General features: G+C 40.3%; 1 protein-coding gene across 1 annotated transcript in view; it reads left to right on the top strand.

The window, feature by feature from the left end:
* The window catches only part of ACE (angiotensin I converting enzyme), a 37,369-nt gene extending 17,593 nt beyond the window's left edge, over window positions 1-19,776 (top strand). The window contains exons 7-26 of the mRNA XM_073582317.1: window positions 244-341; window positions 438-610; window positions 798-1,021; window positions 1,248-1,392; window positions 2,217-2,318; window positions 3,233-3,355; window positions 3,517-3,728; window positions 5,922-6,058; window positions 6,818-6,976; window positions 7,260-7,344; window positions 9,636-9,779; window positions 10,871-11,062; window positions 11,231-11,328; window positions 13,739-13,908; window positions 15,438-15,661; window positions 17,499-17,643; window positions 17,808-17,906; window positions 18,502-18,624; window positions 18,751-18,932; window positions 19,258-19,776. Coding sequence (XP_073438418.1) covers window positions 244-341; window positions 438-610; window positions 798-1,021; window positions 1,248-1,392; window positions 2,217-2,318; window positions 3,233-3,355; window positions 3,517-3,728; window positions 5,922-6,058; window positions 6,818-6,976; window positions 7,260-7,344; window positions 9,636-9,779; window positions 10,871-11,062; window positions 11,231-11,328; window positions 13,739-13,908; window positions 15,438-15,661; window positions 17,499-17,643; window positions 17,808-17,906; window positions 18,502-18,624; window positions 18,751-18,932; window positions 19,258-19,457 — 3,035 coding nt within the window. The 3' untranslated portion in view covers window positions 19,458-19,776. The remainder of the gene's footprint in view (window positions 1-243; window positions 342-437; window positions 611-797; window positions 1,022-1,247; window positions 1,393-2,216; window positions 2,319-3,232; window positions 3,356-3,516; window positions 3,729-5,921; window positions 6,059-6,817; window positions 6,977-7,259; window positions 7,345-9,635; window positions 9,780-10,870; window positions 11,063-11,230; window positions 11,329-13,738; window positions 13,909-15,437; window positions 15,662-17,498; window positions 17,644-17,807; window positions 17,907-18,501; window positions 18,625-18,750; window positions 18,933-19,257) is intronic.
* Window positions 19,777-20,120: the final 344 nt, after the last annotated feature.

Genomic DNA, 20,120 nt, shown 5'->3' with positions numbered 1-20,120 from the left:
GAACATATAATTTTGAATATTATTCAGTGTCCAAACTGGACACTTACACATGTTGATCGTGCACCCGTCTCTATAGGTGTTTAGCGTCCGTAAACGTCATCGGGACTTACTGCCTCCAATAAGGTAGTGAGCCTCTTCAGATCGCCCATACAGTGTGCATTTAAAGCCATATTTGCAATACATTTTTAACATGCAGTTTCTATAGCTTGCATATTGATTTTGCTAAACTTCCATATTGTGCAGGTAACATGTGGTCACAGCAGTGGAATAATATCTACGACATGATGATTCCTTTCCCTGACAAAACCAATATAGATGTCACTAGTACCATGGTTGCGAGGGTAAGAACAAGTGACTTGGGTATAGCCATTTCATTACTTCTGGACCTTCTTGTATGTGGACTACTCTCGACTTTTTTTTTTTTTTTTCTATAATAGGGTTGGAATGCAACATATATGTTTCAAGTTTCTGAGGAATTCTTCACATCATTGGGTCTCCTTCCGATGCCTCCAGAGTTCTGGAGCAAATCCATGTTGGAGAAGCCAAGTGATGGTCGAGAAGTAGTATGTCATGCATCTGCATGGGACTTTTACAACAGGAAAGATTTCAGGTGGGTTGCTTAACCCCTTCAGGTAAATTCCAATTTTTTATTTATACTACACCAATGGGTAAGTAGGGGTCGATGAGGATCAAGCACGTCTGCTTATCCTCTTGCGGTGTGAAAAGTTTCCAACAGATCTGTAAATGATACTCGTGAATGGAGGTGTCTTGAGGCTTTTCACATTTGTGCCTTGTAGAATAAAGCAGTGTACCACCGTTACTATGGAGCAGCTGTTCACTGTCCACCATGAAATGGGCCACGTGGAGTATTACTTGCAATATAAAGACCTTCCCGTCTCTTTGCGCCGCGGTGCAAATCCAGGATTCCACGAGGCCATAGGAGATGTGCTCTCCCTCTCAGTGTCCACCCCAGGCCACCTGCAGAAAATTGGACTATTGGACAATGTTGTGGAGGATAACGGTGCGTTATCTTTATTATATACTAGAGATAAGCTGGCCATAGACTTCCCATATTTCTCTGCCGATATGGCTGGTTTTCTGTTGTCCTCACCTTTTTATGAGCATCCTGTTAAATATATGGTCGATGAATCCGTCTTAAGCTAATGTTATCTATTTTTCTTTTTTTTTTTTTTTTTTTTTTTTCTTCCCATTCAAATGTGTTTTGTTTTTTTTGTTCTTTTTTTTAGAAAGTGATATTAATTACCTCTTTAAGATGGCTCTAGAGAAGATTGCTTTCCTGCCATTTGGCTACTTGATTGATCAGTGGCGGTGGAATGTATTCAATGGTCGCACTCCTCTAAGTCGATACAATTATGACTGGTGGAATCTAAGGTAAGTTTAGAGAAATGATTTAACAGGACCATAAAATGTATAGTGTTTGCCATGCATGTAATTATTGTTTTTTATGAGTTTTATAACTACCGGCCCTTGAAGGGACACAACCAGTTGTCTAGCTCTGCATTTCTAGGAGGCAGAATAGTTCTTTATGAAATTCTATAGTATATTTTCATTGAGAATACAAGTAGTTACTAAAACAGACATGCTAGGAGAGAGATCCCCTTTACATATGAAGATCTTGCATGTATACAGGTGTTATCCCACTAACCTAATGATGCAGGCACATCTGACTCCTAGTCTTCTGCAACTTTTGCTAAAATGTTGAAGTGATGTACAGCCATCTGCTGGCCACTTTGAGAATTACATGCTGATTCCAGTAATTATTTCCCCATAAAATACTTCTTGCTTTCGTGGTTATTTCTTTCTATTTTGTGTAAAACTGCATAATTCTATTGCTCACCTTTCTGTACTGTTTAATATATATTTCCAACAACAAAAATATAAATCATTAAGCCTCTAAACTTCAAAAGGTAACTGTCCAACATCCTCGTCTCATCAATAATCTAACCTAACTTTGGGGCAAAACAACAATGCCATGAAGTCTGTAGTGATATAGGCAAGATATTTGTAAATTGAAGACTGTCTGAAGGAGCCATTGTCAAACGCTACCACCTCTAACAGTGCTCTTCATTGGGAGTCTCTTTAATCATTAGGAGCTAAATTTAAAAAAAAAAAGAAAAAAAAAATTACCTTTGAAAAAGTTGTTGCTGTTCTTTACGTTGAAAGGCAATGGGTTAAAGATTTGATTCTTGTTTCAGAACAAAGTATCAAGGAATCTGTCCACCAGTGCCCCGTGATGATGCTGATCAGTTTGACGCTGGAGCAAAATATCACATTCCAGGCAACACCCCCTATATTAGGTGATTTGTTTACTTTTACTAACTCTAATCATTTGTGTGAAGAGTTTCAGTAAAAAATCTTATTTTTATATTTTTAAATCCTTTGTTTTGTATGCATAAGAGTCCAGTGGGCGGTCCTAATAAGTGGCAGTTCTTTGCAACTACAAGCACAGGGAAGACTGTCAATCGCTGAATAGGACCACCCACTGGACAAACACAAGAGATTTCGTTGAATAAAATCTTTTACAATAAATGTTCTCTGCTCAGCATCTCTTCCATAACCTGCTGTCCAGACTTTACTACCTAAAACCAGACCAGTAGTGTGAACAGGTGCCTACTGCAATGAACACAACTTGCAAAAAGGAGGAACGCAGCAGCATTCTGTAGAGACCTATATATGCGTACACCAAATCTATCATAACTGCTGAGTAAACTGTAATAAAAAGTAAAATATTCCTACCAGCTTACTTAGATGTGCAGGTTTGTAACCCAGGAGAGGCATGTTTGCCCATTCACACTGTAGACTTGTAGCACAAGAGAGGCATGTTTTAGAAAAGTTTCTAGAGAAGTGTCACCGTGCCGCAGTTGATGGGTTCACGTGAATTGGCTAACTTATGCACTAATGACCTTCACTTTTGTAAGTAATTTATAAAATTTGTTTTTACTTTTTATTAGTTTACTCATCAGTTATGATAGATTTTGTGTGAGGGGGGGGGGGTGTGTGTGTGTATATATATATATATATTTTCTACCGAGTGCTGCTGCGTTCCTCCTTCTTGCAAGACTTTACTTTCACTTGGGCATTAAGGGGATTCTGTCTTGTACAAACATTGCCACAGCTGTCAGATATTCCAACTTGGCTGTATTAAAATGAGCTGCCTAGTTTATCCTTATACTCAACCTAAATTGCTCATGTGTCCGATCTTGCATTTCAGATACTTTGTAAGCTTTGTGCTTCAGTTCCAGTTCCATAAGGCCCTCTGTGGAGCAGCCAAACACACTGCAGCGCTCCATAAATGTGACATTTATAGGTCTGCAGAAGCTGGCAAATTACTTGAGTGAGTTTGTAAAAAAAAAATAAAAAAAAAATTCCACGTTTATCTGCTTGCATACATAATACCTGAATGCTTCTTCTGAGTTCAGAAATGGATGGTCTGGGGGGGGGAGTTTGGTGGTTAAATGGCAATCTGGAAGATAAAGTGATCCTTTCTATTACTAGGGATGTCCTCCGTGCCGGTTTGTCTAAGCCTTGGCAGGAGATTCTCAAGGAAATGACTGGCACAGGTGAAATGGATGTTGGCCCACTGTTGGAATATTTCCAGCCTGTCACTGAATGGCTAATAGAACAGAACACAAAAAACGGCGAGACACTTGGCTGGCCAGACTTTGCATGGACACCCCCTATTCCTGATGGATATCCTGGAGACATTGGTAAGATCAGACATGGAATGTTAACGTAGAAATCTCTTTAGGGCTGTTGGTGGAAAAACTGCCGGCACACATGTGAGACACTGAGGTGAATAAGGCCAACATGTTACTGTAAGGACCGCACGAGTCTAGGTGTTCTTCTGGGGGTGTGAGCGATTTGCTGTGGTTTCTTGCTCAGGCCACATTCTCACAACCCCAAATGTAAAGCATTGGCAAAGAAGCATTCGGTTTATAATAAGGTGAACTTCACTGGCTGAAATGGGTGACACATATTGTAGGTAGCAGGTACAAATCATGTTGACGCCTTCCGTTTTACACAGGCATAGCTGTCACTTGTGGTGGCACATCACTTGTTGGCTACATCATTTCAGCAATATAGCACTGAAAGAATGAAGTATTTAAGTCTCCTAGCTGTCCTTCACTGACCACAGGGCACTCCCATGCTGGAACTGCCCAGACCTAGCAAGTCCAGTATTTCTTCACAAATTACCCCAGGTCTGTCTACACCTTGCCTCTTCAGTCCCATTTTGTTTATGCTGTCTCAGGGTTACCCATAACTATATATCCTCCTGACCCTTTTTCTTTCCCAGCTGTCTGGTTTACCACATACTCGCATTGGGCTTACTGCAATAAAACAATTGCATTAAATGTCACACATGGGATCATAGCAACTTCAAGTAGGAATGTCTGTTGTGTTCACTCTCCCTTTTACGTAGACTATTTCTCCCGTGCCCCAATCTCCGTAGCTTTGAGAGCTTGTCTTCTGTGACAGGAGTTGCAGTCATCATTGGTAGCATTTAGGGGTACAAGCAACTCTTTACATTAGTTTAGCTGGCTTCTCAAAAATCAAACCTTTATTCTTGCATTTTTTTTAATGCCAAATATTTGCGCCAGTTTTGGAGCATGGTGACACACTTCAGGCCAATCTCCTTGTCCAGAAAACACTGCTTTCTTTTTATTAAAAAGAAAAAAAAAAATCTTGAACTCTTTCTTCCATCTCTGTTAAGACCACTCAGTTGACTGTGGAATATATATATATATATATATATATATATATATATATATATATATATATATATATATATATATATACTTTTTTTTTTTAAGTGGAAAGATTTAGAAATCCATAAAACTGTACGAAGTAGCTATCCTATAGTTACAGAGCATTAAAACCAAGTGTTTAGGTGCATAAAGGTAGCCAACACACTGGGCCAAGAGCTTTTATGGATGTGTTTCAACGGCTGGTGATGCAAGGCTTACTTGCAGGTGCTCAAGCATTGGTATAAAGGCCCCACCACTGGACTCCTGCTGAATTGCACTCCTACATTTTGCAGATTGTTGTGCCAACTTTAAGGTTTGGTGGAGGGATATGGTTTTCTTTTTACAGGATTAGCTTTGGCTCCTAAGAAACCTTATTGCTTCAAGGATATTTTGGAGAATTGCAGCTCCCAACTTTGTGGGAACAGTTTGGTCATCTTCTGTTACAGCATGCCACTGCCTCAGTGCACAAAACAATGTCCATAAAGGCATGGCTTGGCTTGCAGGCAATGTCCATACTTCAACCCCATCAAAAATCTTTTTGCGATGAGCTAGAACATAAATTGATGTGGAAGAAGAGAACCTGGCTGTCTGATTTCACAAACTACATTCTGGATAAAATGGGCAAAAACACACACCCCTCAAATATTTTAAAATGTCATCCCCAGAAAAATGGAAGTTATATCTGTAAGTGGGGACCAACTCCATATTAATGTCTACAGATTTAGAACTTTTAATTTATTTTACTCATTTGTATAGCGCCATTAATTCCACAGCGCTTTACAGACATTATTGGCACTGTCCCCGATGGGAACCCACGCAAACACGGGGAGAACATACAAACTCCTTGCAGATGTTGTCCTTGGTGGGATTTGAACCCTGGATCCCAGCACTGCAAGGCTGCAGTTCTAACCACTGAGCATAGGATGTCATAAGTATTTTGACACCACCATATTACACCTACAGTTTTTATCTATACAATGTATGTCTGCTAGGTAACTGGATTCAAAAAAACGTATCTTGCGATTTCCTTGCATTCTATAGTAATCAAACGTTAAGACCAACTAAACCCTTCTGTCATGTCAGATTTGTTAATTAATTGCCGCTAGTTCTGGATGCATATCTTGAGGTTTTTTTTTTTTTTTTGTTTTTCTTTAGAGAAAAATGCTAATGAGAGGGAAGCGGAAGACTTCCTAAGTGTTTACAACAGTACCGCAGAGGAGGTGTGGAATGCCTACACGGAAGCTTCATGGACCTATAACACAAACATCACAGACCACAACAACCAAGTTATGGTGGGCATCTCGTGTTTAACTGCGAAGGAGAGTTGGGGGGAGTATTCATTGTGCAGTCTGTAAAAGTCTTATTGGGTAATCTGCTTGAAGTGGTTGGCCATTAATTAACTGGGTAACATCCTTCAAAGTCACTTTTATTTTGCCCCATGTAAAATAACAGCCTGTAATTGCAACAGGTTCCAGTGATGTCAGGGCTCCCGGGGACATCGTGGCACTGGAACCGTGCAGTCATTATTGTTTTACACGCTCCTTTCCTATGAATGTTGGACATCTAGAGGAAGTTGGAGCAGCAGTAGCTCTTGTTTCCTTCAGAAGAAACTGACCTCTGGAAGATCTGTGTGAGGCAGCCACTGACTGAAGGACTCGCATGACATAAGGGCATGCAATCACTGGGAGACCTGACATCGCAGAAACAGCACCTGAGTACAGGCATAAAAAAAAAAAAAAAAAAAAAAAAAATGTATATCATGAGGGAATCTAGTAACTGAGAAGGTGTTGTCCAAGTAAAGAACAACCCCCTCTGCATAATTTAGTCATTGCCTTGGCCTTCATGTCTTGAAAGCCATGCAACCCAGTCTTCAGTAGGCTCCCACAAGTGCTGGATACTGGCCGCTTGAATCCAATTATGTAAGTTTTTGCTTGAGTGAATTTAAAACTTTAAACAAGTACAAAGGGGGGGGGACAAGGGAAAACTCCTATGTTTTTGGGAAGGTAAACTAAAGACTTGGAGAGGATGAAACTGTTTTTATTTCTTTACAGCTGGAGAAGAACCTAGCAATGTCTAATCACACTTTGCAGTATGGAAGACAGGCACGCAACTTTGATTTCAGTGATTTCACAGACTCTGAGACCCAGAGGTTACTGAAGAAGCTCAGTGATATTGATAAGGCTGCTCTGACAGAAGAGAAGCAGAAAGAGGTGAGTGCTGCTCTTGTACATGATCTGTGGTGTGCGTGGGGGGTTTTTTTTTTTTTTTTTTTTTTTTTTTTTTTACTGACAAATGTTAACTGAAAAATCCACTTTTAAATCTATTCTGTTCTGGTGAGGTTTGGCAAGATTGGACACTTTAAATTGGCTGTTGGATCACCAGTTTGCTTCTAAGGGCTGGTCAGCAATATTGTCCTGGACAACTGCTTAAAGATGGATTGCTAAAACTTTTTTTTTTTTTTTTTTTTTTTTCTTTTTTCTTTTGTAATTTCAGTACAACCAAATAGTCTCAGATATGGAAACCATCTACAGCAAGGCAAAAGTATGCAATGGCGACAAGTGTATGCCTCTTGATCCAGGTGAGATGGTGTTTTGGTAACTTAATCTTTATAAGCTACAATGATTGTGACTGTAAAGCCTCATTCAGAACACATGTAAAAATCTGCTACAAAACTTTTCTATGCTGCGAGTCACATGGAGACATGGACATTCTCAGATCAAGAATGAGACCACAGAAGATGAGAGGACAGCATGCCAATCCGGGTGAAGGGTTAAAAAGATTTATTTTGCCAGGTGCAACGTTTCAACCATCAGGTCTTTTTCAAGCTTGAAAAAGACCTATGATGGGTGAAACGTTGCATCTGGCAAAATGAAATCTTTTTAACCCTTCACCCGGATTGGCATGCTGTCCTCTCATCTTCTCTGGTATGTACTCATCCATTTGGGTCCAGTGGAATAGAATGTGCATCTGTATTCTGCAGTGCTGCCAGACAACTTTATTAGTTTGTGGACCAAGAATGAGACCAGTCTGGAGGTCTGTAGTATAACTGTGCTGCCTGTTATGTGCTGAAAGTATTTTTACTGTGTGTAATTTAAGGGGGTATGTTGCAGAGCTGAATATTTTTAATCTCCTCTGTTGTGAAGATATTTAGTGACATTTTATATGCGAATCTAAACTATAATGAAGGAGGTACTGGCTGCCAAAAGTGAGATGTAGGACTTGGGTGAGGAAAACAGCGGTCTTTTAAAATATCATACCACTGTGAAATCTGGCTCTTAACTTCTAGGTGTTTCTCCCCGCCTCAAGTTTGATCAATCATAGGCAGGAAGCAACAATGTCATGCAGGAGGAAGAAGGTGCACCCTCCCATTGAAGAATCTCCATCTTGGTTATAATGGAAATTGTCATATGAACTTTACAAGCAAACATTGTCAGAAATGAGCTTTAAAAAGCAAAAAAAAAAATCCTTCAGCTCTGCAGCCACTAATCTATGATTTGGTCAGCTGAAAGTGCTTCAACTGGTAAAATAGCAACTTTATTTTAGAGGTTAAGTTTCACCTCCCCTGCAAAGATGACAATGTGCATTTTTTGACAATTAACTAAACATTAAAGTCAATCTCTATATTAAGTTAAGATTATTAAACCCTTGTTACAGCTGTACGTAACATGTATCACACTTTAGGTAATTCTATTGGAGCGCCTGCCAGGGCTGTGGGGATACTCTGTACCTGGCCAGTTCTTAAGGGGATGTGTCACAGCAGCAGTGACCCGGGGCGTCCAATGAAAAATGATGGTTAAGGGGAAATAAAGTTTACAAGATATGACTCATGACTCCACCTGTGGTACTCGGCCAAGGATGGCCGATGCTGCTTAGAGAGACCGCTGGGGCTGATGGTGATGCAGCAGAGTTGGTACAGCTCTCCACAGGTAGAGCTAAACCCCAGGACAGTTGTTGTGTGCTTTGATGTGGTGGTGGTAGTGCAGGGCAAGTGACACAGTAAATTGGAGGACACAGCAGTGTCACAGGTTTTAATCACTCAGTTCTGATGTTACAATCCCCAGCCGAGGTGCTGTGTCCTCAGGGTCAGTGGTCCAGCCAGCTCTTGGGTAATCTGGGGTACACAATGTCAGAACCCCCTTTCAGATGTTTCTTTCCTAGCCATCTCACTGCGCTGGCTCCCTCCTCTCCTGCCTTGCGCCTTCAGTGTCCCAAGCCAGCAGCCCCAGATATTGTTGGGCGACGTGCTCCAAGTCCCCTTGATCCTATCCAGCTGCCTTTTTCGGTGAATGTGTTGGATGTGGCTGCAGCACGTGCAGATACTGCAACCTCCGGTTAGCTAGCTGAGTCCTTAGTTTCTCCACTAGTCTGGGGCTGGTCCCCTACCACAACCTGGTCCCTCCACCCGACTACAGTCGGCATGGATTCCTCACTACTCATGCCCCTAGGACCCCTTCTTTCTCTCCTCCACTGTAGCTATCTTTCGGTTTTCTTTCACTCTTTCCACTGTCTGCTGGTGTTGGGACAAGCATCTCACTGAAGTCCCCAGCTCCAACTGTCACCTCCTACTTCAGCTCTCCCCTGCTGCTTTCTCCACCCACACCCTCTGCCTAGCTCCTCCTGGGCCCTGAGAGGTATAGTGTTGGATGCAAGTGTCTGGGTTCTGGGTAGTGCTTCCTCCTTACCTGAGAGCGGAGTACCACACCTCTGAGGTGCAGTACCTCTGTGGTGACAGAACACTCAGGGGCGCCACACTATGGGTGCTGTTTTGTAATTGGACAAATCCAGTGGCCAAAGCAATCCTTCCTTCAAAAATGAGAAACTGTGCACAACATTTAGAGCTTGTCACTCCTTTTCTTTGTATATTATAAGATCTAACTGAAATAATGGCCAAATCGAGAGACTACGATGAACTGTTATTCGCCTGGAAAGGCTGGAGAGATGTTTCTGGAAAACTAATGCGTGGAAAGTACACTAGATATGTGGAACTTGGGAATGAAGCGGCAACGCTGAACGGTAAGACTGGCTATAGTGTTTCAGATTGATCCCTTAGGAATGTTTTCATATGTTGGCTTTGGATGGGGCATATATTGCCTAGTGACCACATCTGTATCTGTTAGGTCTGGAGGTAGTATTGCTCATTTTCAAATAGGTTGTAATGGTGAATTTCAGTAGTTTGGCCCACAAACAATTCTCTAAATTGCTTGTCCATTTATGCCATACTACTGAGCTGATCCATCATATTGTACAGGGCCTCCATGTGCACTGTAAACATGACTGCATCTTCTATGGACATATTGTCTGAGTGGTTGTGGTGTCCTTTGTATGCTGTACAGTAGGTTCTTAATTTCTTGACTCAGCCATGTCCCCTCAGTGCAGAACTCCTCCTTCTAAAAAGTTGTCAGGACTAGCATTAAGGCCAAGTTATAAAACATTTGTGGAGCTACAAGTTGTGCACAAAATTTTGCAGCATTTTAACCAGCGTGCTTCATGCTCGCAAAGACACAATTATTTGTAAGCACTCAATGTGATTACCTAAATTTGCCCACCTTTTTCTTCACCTCAAAGTTCCAAGTAATGGGCTTCCAGACAAGAAGTCTTAAAACTTAAGTGGCAAATTGTCTGCATATTTACCTTGAGCTACCATTGCTAAAGTGAAAGTACATATCCAAATTTTATAACTTTTGTGGAGCATAAAACCACTTCCTTACCATCAGGAGCCTGAACTTAATACATAATTTTATGCGCCACTCAACGCTGAGAAACATGCGGTGATGGGATTACCTCTGTTGCTGTTTCTAGCCTCCACCCTCTGCTGCTCCACAATACACAGGAATCCATCTTGCATGGCTTATTTTAGAAATGCTGCAACAGCGGTGATCTTGGAGCTCCAAAGCAGGAAGTATCACAAAGGTCACAAGCGTCATATAATTTACATACAAACTGTCAAAGCCATACATGTATGACTGTTTTGGAATTCCAAGATGCCACTTTTCATGGAGAAGTCCTTAATGTAATGACCAAACTTATGCATGAAATTTTCAATCTAAAATACTTTTTTTTTTTTTTTTTTTTTCCTTCCTTTTTCCCTGTCTGATCTCTCCTAGGTCATGCAGACAATGGAGCATACTGGAGATCCTGGTACGAGACCCCAACTTTAGAGAGTGACGTTGAAAGGCTTTATCATGAGCTGCAGCCGCTTTACCATGAACTCCATGCCTACGTCCGTCGTGCACTCTACAAGAAATATGGAGACAAGAAAATTAATCTGAAAGGGCCTATTCCTGCCCACCTACTTGGTGAGATGAATAATTTAACATTCATTTGGGGTGCTTATTTAAAAAAAAAAAAAAGGAAAAAAAAAAACTGTGGGATCTTTAATGGATCCAAAACTTTTAATTCAAATTCCATGCATACATGTATCTGACAATTGCAGCTTCATGAATGTTATTGTATATATTTTACAGGGAACATGTGGGCACAGTCCTGGTCCAACATATATGATCTTCTTGTCCCCTATCCTAATGCCGCACAAGTTGATGCTACCCCTGCAATGATAGCTCAGGTAGGTTATTAAATGATGCAAAATGGTACATTTTACTGGAGACTTTATAATGCTTTCAGACTTCTGCTATGAAGCCCTCTGGCACAGGAGTAGAGTGGTGTGGTGACAGAGGGCTTGCTCCTCTAACTGCTTAGCCCTGTTTCACACTTCCTTTTTTTCAAATCCGTCAAAATCCGTTGGTTTCCGTAAAAAAAAACGGATCCGCCATTTTTTTGCAGGATCCGTTTTTTTTGTCCCATAGACTTCCATTAGTGGTTACCGCGGATCCATCAAAAAAACGGATCCGTTTTTTTAAAAACGGATCCGTTTGCATCAGTTTCCGTCAAAAAAACGGAAACGGATCCGTTTGGCGGACACAAAAACGGAAGTGTGAAACAGGCCTTAGATGCAAAGATGAATAGAAACTGCAGCATCTAAAGGAATAATCTGGCAGGCTATGAGCTTGAAAGACTGAGGGCAGTTATGAAGAGGATCGTTGAATTTGTGTAAAAATTAATAGTTGACTGAGTAAAACTTGGCATACACTTGGAAAGATCATTCATTAGTCAAGCACAGCAAGACTGAATTCAGACAGCCATGAAAAAATGCATAGTGTGGAGTAGCTTTTGGTATCCTGCCCCCAACTCAAGTCTCATAGGCCTATATGAAGCTCTTGTGTTCATGTCAGGAGAACCGAATACAGTCTGTATGTCCTGGTCCATACTTGGACCAGGTTTCACATGCCTAAATGGTCCTTTTTTTCACGACAAATAAAATATGAAGTTCACTCAATGCATTTTAAAGGTAAAAAGACACTGAGTAGTTGGGTGGGGTTGGTGAGGGACTGGTCAGTCAGGACATTTCTTTAATAAGCAGTTAAAGATCTGAAATTGTTTAAAATGACTGGGTAGTATGAAAATATGTAAAATGTATTGCATTTTACATTCTCATAACCTATACAATCATGTATTCTAAAATATATATTTTAAATGTATCTACATAATTTAGTAAGTGTCTTTGGCTACACTGCACCTTTATGTAGATATGGGGGGGGGGGGATGCTAAGAGGCTCTGGTATCAAAACACTGTTTAAGAACCTGCAGTAATCCATTGTTTTTTTTTTTTTTGTTTTTTTTGTTTTTTTTTTTTGGTCATTGAACCTTCTGTGCTATTCTAATTTTGTATTAGTTTAACCCCTTAATGACCAATACATCTTTTTACTGACCTGAGATATAATAGAATATCATCCCGATACAGGTGATAATCCAGCAGCTTTCGGCTGTACACTATAGCTGACAACTTGCTGTATCACAAACTATCAGTGTTGGTACTGTCCATATCTTATTCAAGTGACATCAAATAAATGGTTAATAGATTGTGGGGTCTTCCACTTTAATCTAATTGACACACAGAGATCATGATTGCGTGGTCCTGATGTTTGCCATAGCATCTCATGGCCGAATAGCGGCCTAAAGGTACTGTCACACTAGACGATATCGCTATAACTTGTGACGTTATAGCGATATTGCTAGCGATATCGCTGTGTCTGATATTTACCTACAACCCGCTCCCCCGCTGGTTATTGCTGATCGCGCCAGAATGTCCAGGACTGTTACTCGTTGTCAGCTTCCTGTGGCGCTTCCTGCTGTGAGGACGAGCGACGCGTGGAGCCGGGCGGGAGGACGCAGGATCGCCTGGTGTGACAGGTAAGTAGCGATCCCCGTCCCCAGCGATGTCGCTGGTGAGATCTGCCTGTGTGGCAGCTCCCTAGCGACCACTTGGCGATGTACCAGCAATCCTGACCGCGTCATATCGCTGGTCGGGATCGCTGGTACATCGCTAAGTGTGACAGTACCTTTAGAGTCTCCTGGCTATAGCAGTCAGTTCAGAAGTTAAGCGAACATTTAGGTAGTAAACACTCTATCATTCCGGCTATACCACAATATTTCCTGAAAATCGCCTGAAGGGTTAATAAACTACCTGACGGCAATTTTCAGTATGTCGGGGGTGGTGGTGCGGTTTTTAAAATGGTGTCACGTTTGGGGTTTTCCAATATAGGACCCCCAAAGTCACTTCAAACCTGTATAGGTCCCTCAAAAAAATCGACCTAAATTTACCATGATCTTAAATTATGTGCCACAAAAAAAAAATCTTGCAATCAATGGGATTTGTTGAAGCGTTCCAGAGTTACTACATAGTGACATTGGTCAGAATTTAAAAAATTGGCCTGGTCACTAAGGGGTTAATGATACTTCCTGATGCCAGGCTTTGTTCCAAGGATGGAAGGCCTAGTATGCGGCTATAGCTGCACGATATCACAACTGCAAATAAAAGCTTGTGCATGACAAAATTGTGACCAAACTGTACAATTGAACAAAGGTAATATTTCATTTTTTTTTTTTTTTTTTTTTTTTTTTTTTTTTTTTTCCAGAAATGGACCGCTAAAAGGATGTTTGAAGAATCAGATAATTTCTTTAAGTCTCTTGGTCTTATCCCTATGCCAGATGAATTTTGGCAGAAATCCATGATTGAGAAGCCTTCTGACAGAGATGTAGTATGTCACGCATCTGCTTGGGATTTCTACAACCGGAAAGACTTCAGGTATCGACCTGTTAAACTTGTGAATCTATTAGTTGTGTTTTTGGTTTATTTCTTCAACTTTATTTTCAGGACAAAAGGGCTGCACTATATTCCCCAAATAAATCTATTAAGGATTATATATAAAAAATATTTACCATAATATTCAAACATAAGTTAGAAATGACTACTTTAAGCTTTACATCCCTTATTATATGTAATGGATAGGGACATTATCTGGGTCCTATATTCACACAAAATAAAAAAAAAAAAATGGAGTGGTCTCGATGTCCAGAGACCTCCTGGAATAACTTAGCGGGGTTGTCTGTTTTCAGAAAATCTTTGCCCTTTCTCTTACTTGCTGTCCTGGAAAATGTAACCTGAGGCCTCTGTGATTTAAAGGAAAAATTAAAATTTGTCAACCTGCATGTCTCTGGCTTAGGGACTGCAAACAACCTGTTGTATTGACTCTTGCCGTCTGTTTTCTTCCAATCATACCCCAATCGGACTTATCTATAGAGTGTGAAAGGTGTTTTGGGGCTTTTGAGATTGACACCTCCTATAGATTGACCCCCCATCCACCACCAATACAATATTGATGGTCAAACGCCTTCTTAAATCAAGTGTTATTGCCTTCAGTGGCAACCAGATGTATAGCGCACAACTCCACTCGCTATGTATTGGCCGTTATCAGCTGCTATTGATGTAAATGGGAGCAGAGCTGCGGTTCGCCGCAACAGCCTCAATGACATAGTGATCAGCTGTATTCAGCCACTGATGACAGCAAAGCCTCACAGTTCCATTGACTGAGTGCCAGGTGCTCCACCAATATATTAATGACACAAGTCTAGAAGAACTGTTTTACTAAAGTGGAGGACACGGCAAACTTGTATTCTTCTTGGACAAGCTCTAAAACAAATCAGATGTGCACAGGCCCATAGGCACTAACATTGGTCTGCATGCAATCCGATGCGTATTCTAGCACTCCAATCTACATGAGCCTTTTGGTGGGATTGTTTTAGCTTATCAACTACTTTTTAAAGAAAGTAGTATGAGCAAAACAGCAATTCTGCCGTAACTTTTCTTGTGCATCTAGTGGTCTCTAATCCACTGTGATATTGAACCTATGGATTAAGTGGCTGTTATGTAATCAGAATAAATGCTAACACAGCTCTGCTGATTAGAATTCAGTCATCACATTGCCCACCATGCAAAGGATTTTAATCATTAAAGAACAAACTGCCTGTAGATGGCTTAAGGAACAGGATTCTTATGTGTTCTAGATAAAACACAAGACTTCCCACAGTGAAATGAGTGGACAAATGCTTCTTGTGAATAAGTAATTAGAAATAAGTCTCTCTACATAACTGGTACAATTGTCATCATCTTGCACTCCTGGCATTCAATGAATTGCCAGCAGATATATTCCTAGGAAATCCATAGTTAATTTATATGCAAGAAACTAAAGAGTCCTATTGTAAAATGAGAATTTTTAAAGAGCAAAATGTAGTTGAGCATTGAGCAAACCAATGTAACTTTGTCTTTTTATTCAGAATTAAGCAATGTACAGTAATTAACATGGATGACCTGATCACCGTACACCACGAGATGGGCCATGTTCAGTATTTCCTACAGTACAAGGATCAACCAGTTACTTTTAGAGAAGGCGCAAATCCTGGCTTCCATGAGGCTATTGGTGATGTAATGGCCCTGTCTGTTTCCACACCAAAACATCTCCACTCTATTGGCCTTTTAGACAAACCTGATGAAAACGAAGGTATGGAACACACGAGTGATATCTTTTTCGTTGTTTGTCTAGCTTTTTTAAAGCTTCGCCCTGGACAATCGTACCTTGAAGCTGTTTTACCTGCATCAGGCCTCTGTTTGGGCTTTGTTCTAATTCGAAAGATTCCGTCCTTCTTTCTAAACCCTGTCCTATATTAAAACCTTTGTCCTTTTGTGCTAAATTATAATTGTACCTCAGCTGGGACCTTCAGTGTTCACCTGTAATGTGGAGAAACCTAGAAAACCACCAAAGTAGAATATAGCATTACACATTATAATGGGCAATTAATTTAATACAGTGTCTCTTGCTATACACCCATCTTGTAACTATGCTACGCTTGAGCCAAGAGCTGAGGATCCTGTCTAGTAACACAGAATTCTCTAAAGAGGAATACTAAACTTATTTGCAATAGGGTGTTTTATTTAAAGTCATGAGACTAAATAAATCCATTTAAATTTTTTTTTTTTTTTTTTTTTTTCAATACTTGATCACTTTCAAAAATTTTGTATCGAAAGTATAGGCTACCAATGAATAGGTTTTTTTTATTTTTTATTTTGTTATCCTGCCTCTAATCTTCCACATAAAGGTAATCCAATCAGGTTATGAAATTCCCCCCCCCCCCCACATTTTCCCCTTCACAATTTGTTTACACCAATTTAATTCCCAATTCTACTTGTATACCAATATAATTACCAAATTTCCTGTAAAACTCAAGCTTTGACATATATAGAATCGTAGAGTTGGAAGGGACCTCCTGGGCCATCTGGTCCAACCCCCTGCTCAAAGCAGGATTCACTAAATCATCCCAGTCAGATGTCTGTCCAGCCTCTGTTTGAAGACTTCCATTGAAGGAGAACTCACCACTTCTCGTGGCAGCCTGTTCCACTCATTGATCACTCTAACTGTCAAAAAGTTTTTTCTAATATCTAATCTGTGTCTCCTCCCATTCAGTTTCATCCCATTGCTTCTAGTCTTTCCTTGTGCAAATGAGAATAAAGTTGATCCTTCTACAATGTGACAGCCCTTTAGATATTTGTAGACAGCTATTAAGTCTCCTCTCAGTCTTCTCTTTTGCAAACTAAACATTCCCAAATCCTGCAACCTTTCCTCATAAGACAGGGTTTGCAGACCGGTCACCATTCTGGTCGCTCTTTTCTGAACTTGCTCCAGTTTGTTGATGTCTTTTTTAAAATGTGGTGCCCAAAACTGGACACAATATTCCAGATGAGGTCTGACCAAAGAGGAGTAGAGGGAAATAATGACTTCACGTGATCTAGACTGTATGCTTCTGTTAATACATCCTAGAATTGCATTTGCCTTTTTTGCTGCTGCATCACACTGTTGACTCATATTCAGTCTGTGATCTATTAGTATACCCAAGTCTTTTTCACATGTGCTGTCACTGTCATATGAAACTGTTACTTACTCCTTTTAGTAAAAGTAATCATGCTTTCATCTTGCTTGCCTTTCTGGGATCCAGTGATGTCTCGTCAGGAAGCTGAATGTGATGTATGTATCATGTTTAGCTTCCCTCTTGCCCTGCACCAATTGTACAGTGTAGTGCAGAATGGTATGGGGAACTGTGTAGCTATGACCAGCTTCACAGTTCTCTTAGGTCAAAATTTGAGCCCACTGTGCACACAGCATTAAGGTCCATCTGGCACTGCTTGGTTCTGCATAAGGTGGTGACTGTTCAGATGTGTCATCAGCACCAAATACCCTGGCCCAAGAACTTGAATCATGTTTAGAGCAACCTCCAAGTGTCACTTGTATTTGTGTACACTTTATCAGGGAGATTTATCTAATTGGTAAAGGTTTTTGTTTTTAGAAAGTGACATCAACTACCTTATGAGCATCGCTTTAGACAAAATTGCCTTCCTGCCCTTTGGATACCTGATGGATCAATGGCGTTGGAAGGTGTTTGATGGAAGATTCCCTGATTCCGAGTATAACCAGCAATGGTGGAACCTCAGGTTAGTATGTTTATAACTTAAACTCTACAGTACAAAGTTATAAAATCCAATTTTGATTAGTAAATAAGGATAACTCTTGGGTTTAATTTTTTTTTTTTTTTTTTGTATGAATTTAAACATGTACATAATGGTTAAGTTACTTATATTTGTTTTTAAACTCCTAGGTTGAAATATCAGGGAGTGTGTTCTCCAGTTCTCAGATCTGAAGAAGATTTTGATCCTGGGGCAAAGTTTCACATCCCAGCCAATGTCCCATACATCCGGTAACTTGACCAGTTTGAGAGAGCATTGGCTGTGTAATGTACAGTATATGACACTCGGGCCTATCAAAACCTTCATTGTCTAGCTGCTCTTTAATAGGGGGGGGGGGGGAGAGAATCAGCTGCTGTACGTGGGCTGCTACTAGTTCACAAATGGGTGGAAACTTTTTTTTTTTTTTTTTTGGGGGGAGGGGAGTGGGGAACAAGTGCCAATTTGATGGTGGTATTTATTGGGAAAAATCTACATTGTGAGGTGTCGTCTTTCAAAAAATCAATTGGGTGGCAAACGTGCAAAATGACGCATGACAAGTAGCCATGAAATTGACATGTAAATGCACCATTTTTGTGTCAATTGAGATTATTGTGCACATTAAAAGGTGATCATGCTTTGTAATTGCTATCAGCACTTTAAGCATATACTTTAAAGTCAATGGAAATAAACTTTCTACAGACTTTTCTGGTATTTGACTTAAATGTCTGCAGAAGTTGTGCTTACAAAACACTGCTCAAACTTATCTGTTCCAGCTGTTATGCTTTTGTTTGCATTAGAACTTTTTTATATTGTAACCTCAAACCTCGTGTTTCTCTTGCTTTTAAGATACTTTGTCAGTTTTGTGATTCAGTTCCAATTCCACAAGGCTTTATGTGCAGCCGCAGGTCAGACTGGACCCCTTCATAAATGTGATATCTACCAGTCATTAGATGCTGGAAAACTACTTGGGTGAGCAATGATGGCTTATTGTCTATACATATAAAGACTAGACAATATGACTTTATGTTGGGCTGGGTTTATGTATTCCTGGTAACCTCTTGCTCATACTTTACTTGTATGTTCCCTGTTTTGCAGAGATGCCATGAGGTTGGGTAATAGCAAACCTTGGCCTGAAGTAATGCTGGCAATCACTGGGAATACGAGCATGTCTGCTGAGCCCCTTGTGGAATACTTTAAACCACTGATCACTTGGTTGGAAAAGGAAAATCGGAAGAACTCTGAGACGCTTGGATGGCCAGATTACAGCTGGACTCCAGGTGAGTACTATACAAAATGAGACAAACTTGTGCTGGGGATCCCTGGTCTAAGAATCTGGGCCGTTATGTAAGGCACTAAGCAGTGGCATAATTGGGATGCACAGGAAAGCATAAAACTAAATTACCAGGACACAATTGATAGAAAACCAAAATATTAGATACTTATACTGTACTGCAAAGAAGTTAATATTTTCCTGGTGACTGGTTTTAACTTTGCCATTACAACTGAAACATGTTTGCAGTAAATACAATAATCCCACTTTGAACCATCATAAGAGTGTGGTTCATTTATTATAAATCAACAATTATGATTTCCTCCTTCCAGCTATGAACACTGTCACTGAAGAACCGTCCAATGTTGACTTCTTGGGAATGTCGTTGAGCAGAGGGCAAGCATCGGCAGGGGCCTGGGTCCTTTTGGCAATTGGTATAGTCCTGGTTCTCGCCACCATTGTGCTGGGTTACAAGTTCTCAAAAGTGAAACGTAGGGCAAAGAAATCCTCTTCTGAACTGGAGCTAAAATAATGTGGAGCGCCTAGAACTAGCAGAGTGCCTGCTTTTGGTAGAAGGGCCAGTGCCAGCCTTCTGAAACTGGGGGACACTCATTGTGTGAATTCCATCAGGGGAAATCTTGACTATGCAAAGAACTTCATCTTTGAAAGCTCAATCCACTAGCGCCTTCAAAACCAAAATTTAGAGGATGAACTTTTACACAGGTGCTGATGGGGAAGAGGGAGGTTTGGTGTAACTGGGTATAATGCTATTATTGGGGTTATGATCATGTTGGATCTTTTTTTTTTTTTTCCATCAATGGGAGCAATAAATATTGTAAGTGAAAACTTAATACTTTTGCCATCTTGAAATTATTTACAACATGAGTTGCATTCACATTTGGCGACACCAGTATTCAAGATATTCAACCTATAGCTCAAGAGTCCAGTCAATGGTTCAGTACATACAAATGAAGTCTTCTGTTGTATCGCCACAGTATCTTCTGCATGATATTTTACTCCTGCAAAACTCTAGAAATATAAAAAAATTGTTCCCATATAGATGAAGAGTGAAAAATAGGACGTAAAGCAAAAATATGCTTAATAAAAAACCTTTTAGTGGGCTAAACACTGTATACACAAAAGCACAAAAATTGTGTGTGTGTGTGTGTATTTAGTCAGTCAGCAATAGTGCAAG

This window comes from Dendrobates tinctorius, unplaced genomic scaffold (genome assembly GCF_039654945.1).
Source record: "Dendrobates tinctorius isolate UK_male_01 unplaced genomic scaffold, ASM3965494v1 ptg000071l, whole genome shotgun sequence".
NCBI classification, from domain to species: domain Eukaryota; kingdom Metazoa; phylum Chordata; class Amphibia; order Anura; family Dendrobatidae; genus Dendrobates; species Dendrobates tinctorius.
This window is presented reverse-complemented; position numbering and strand designations above follow the sequence as displayed.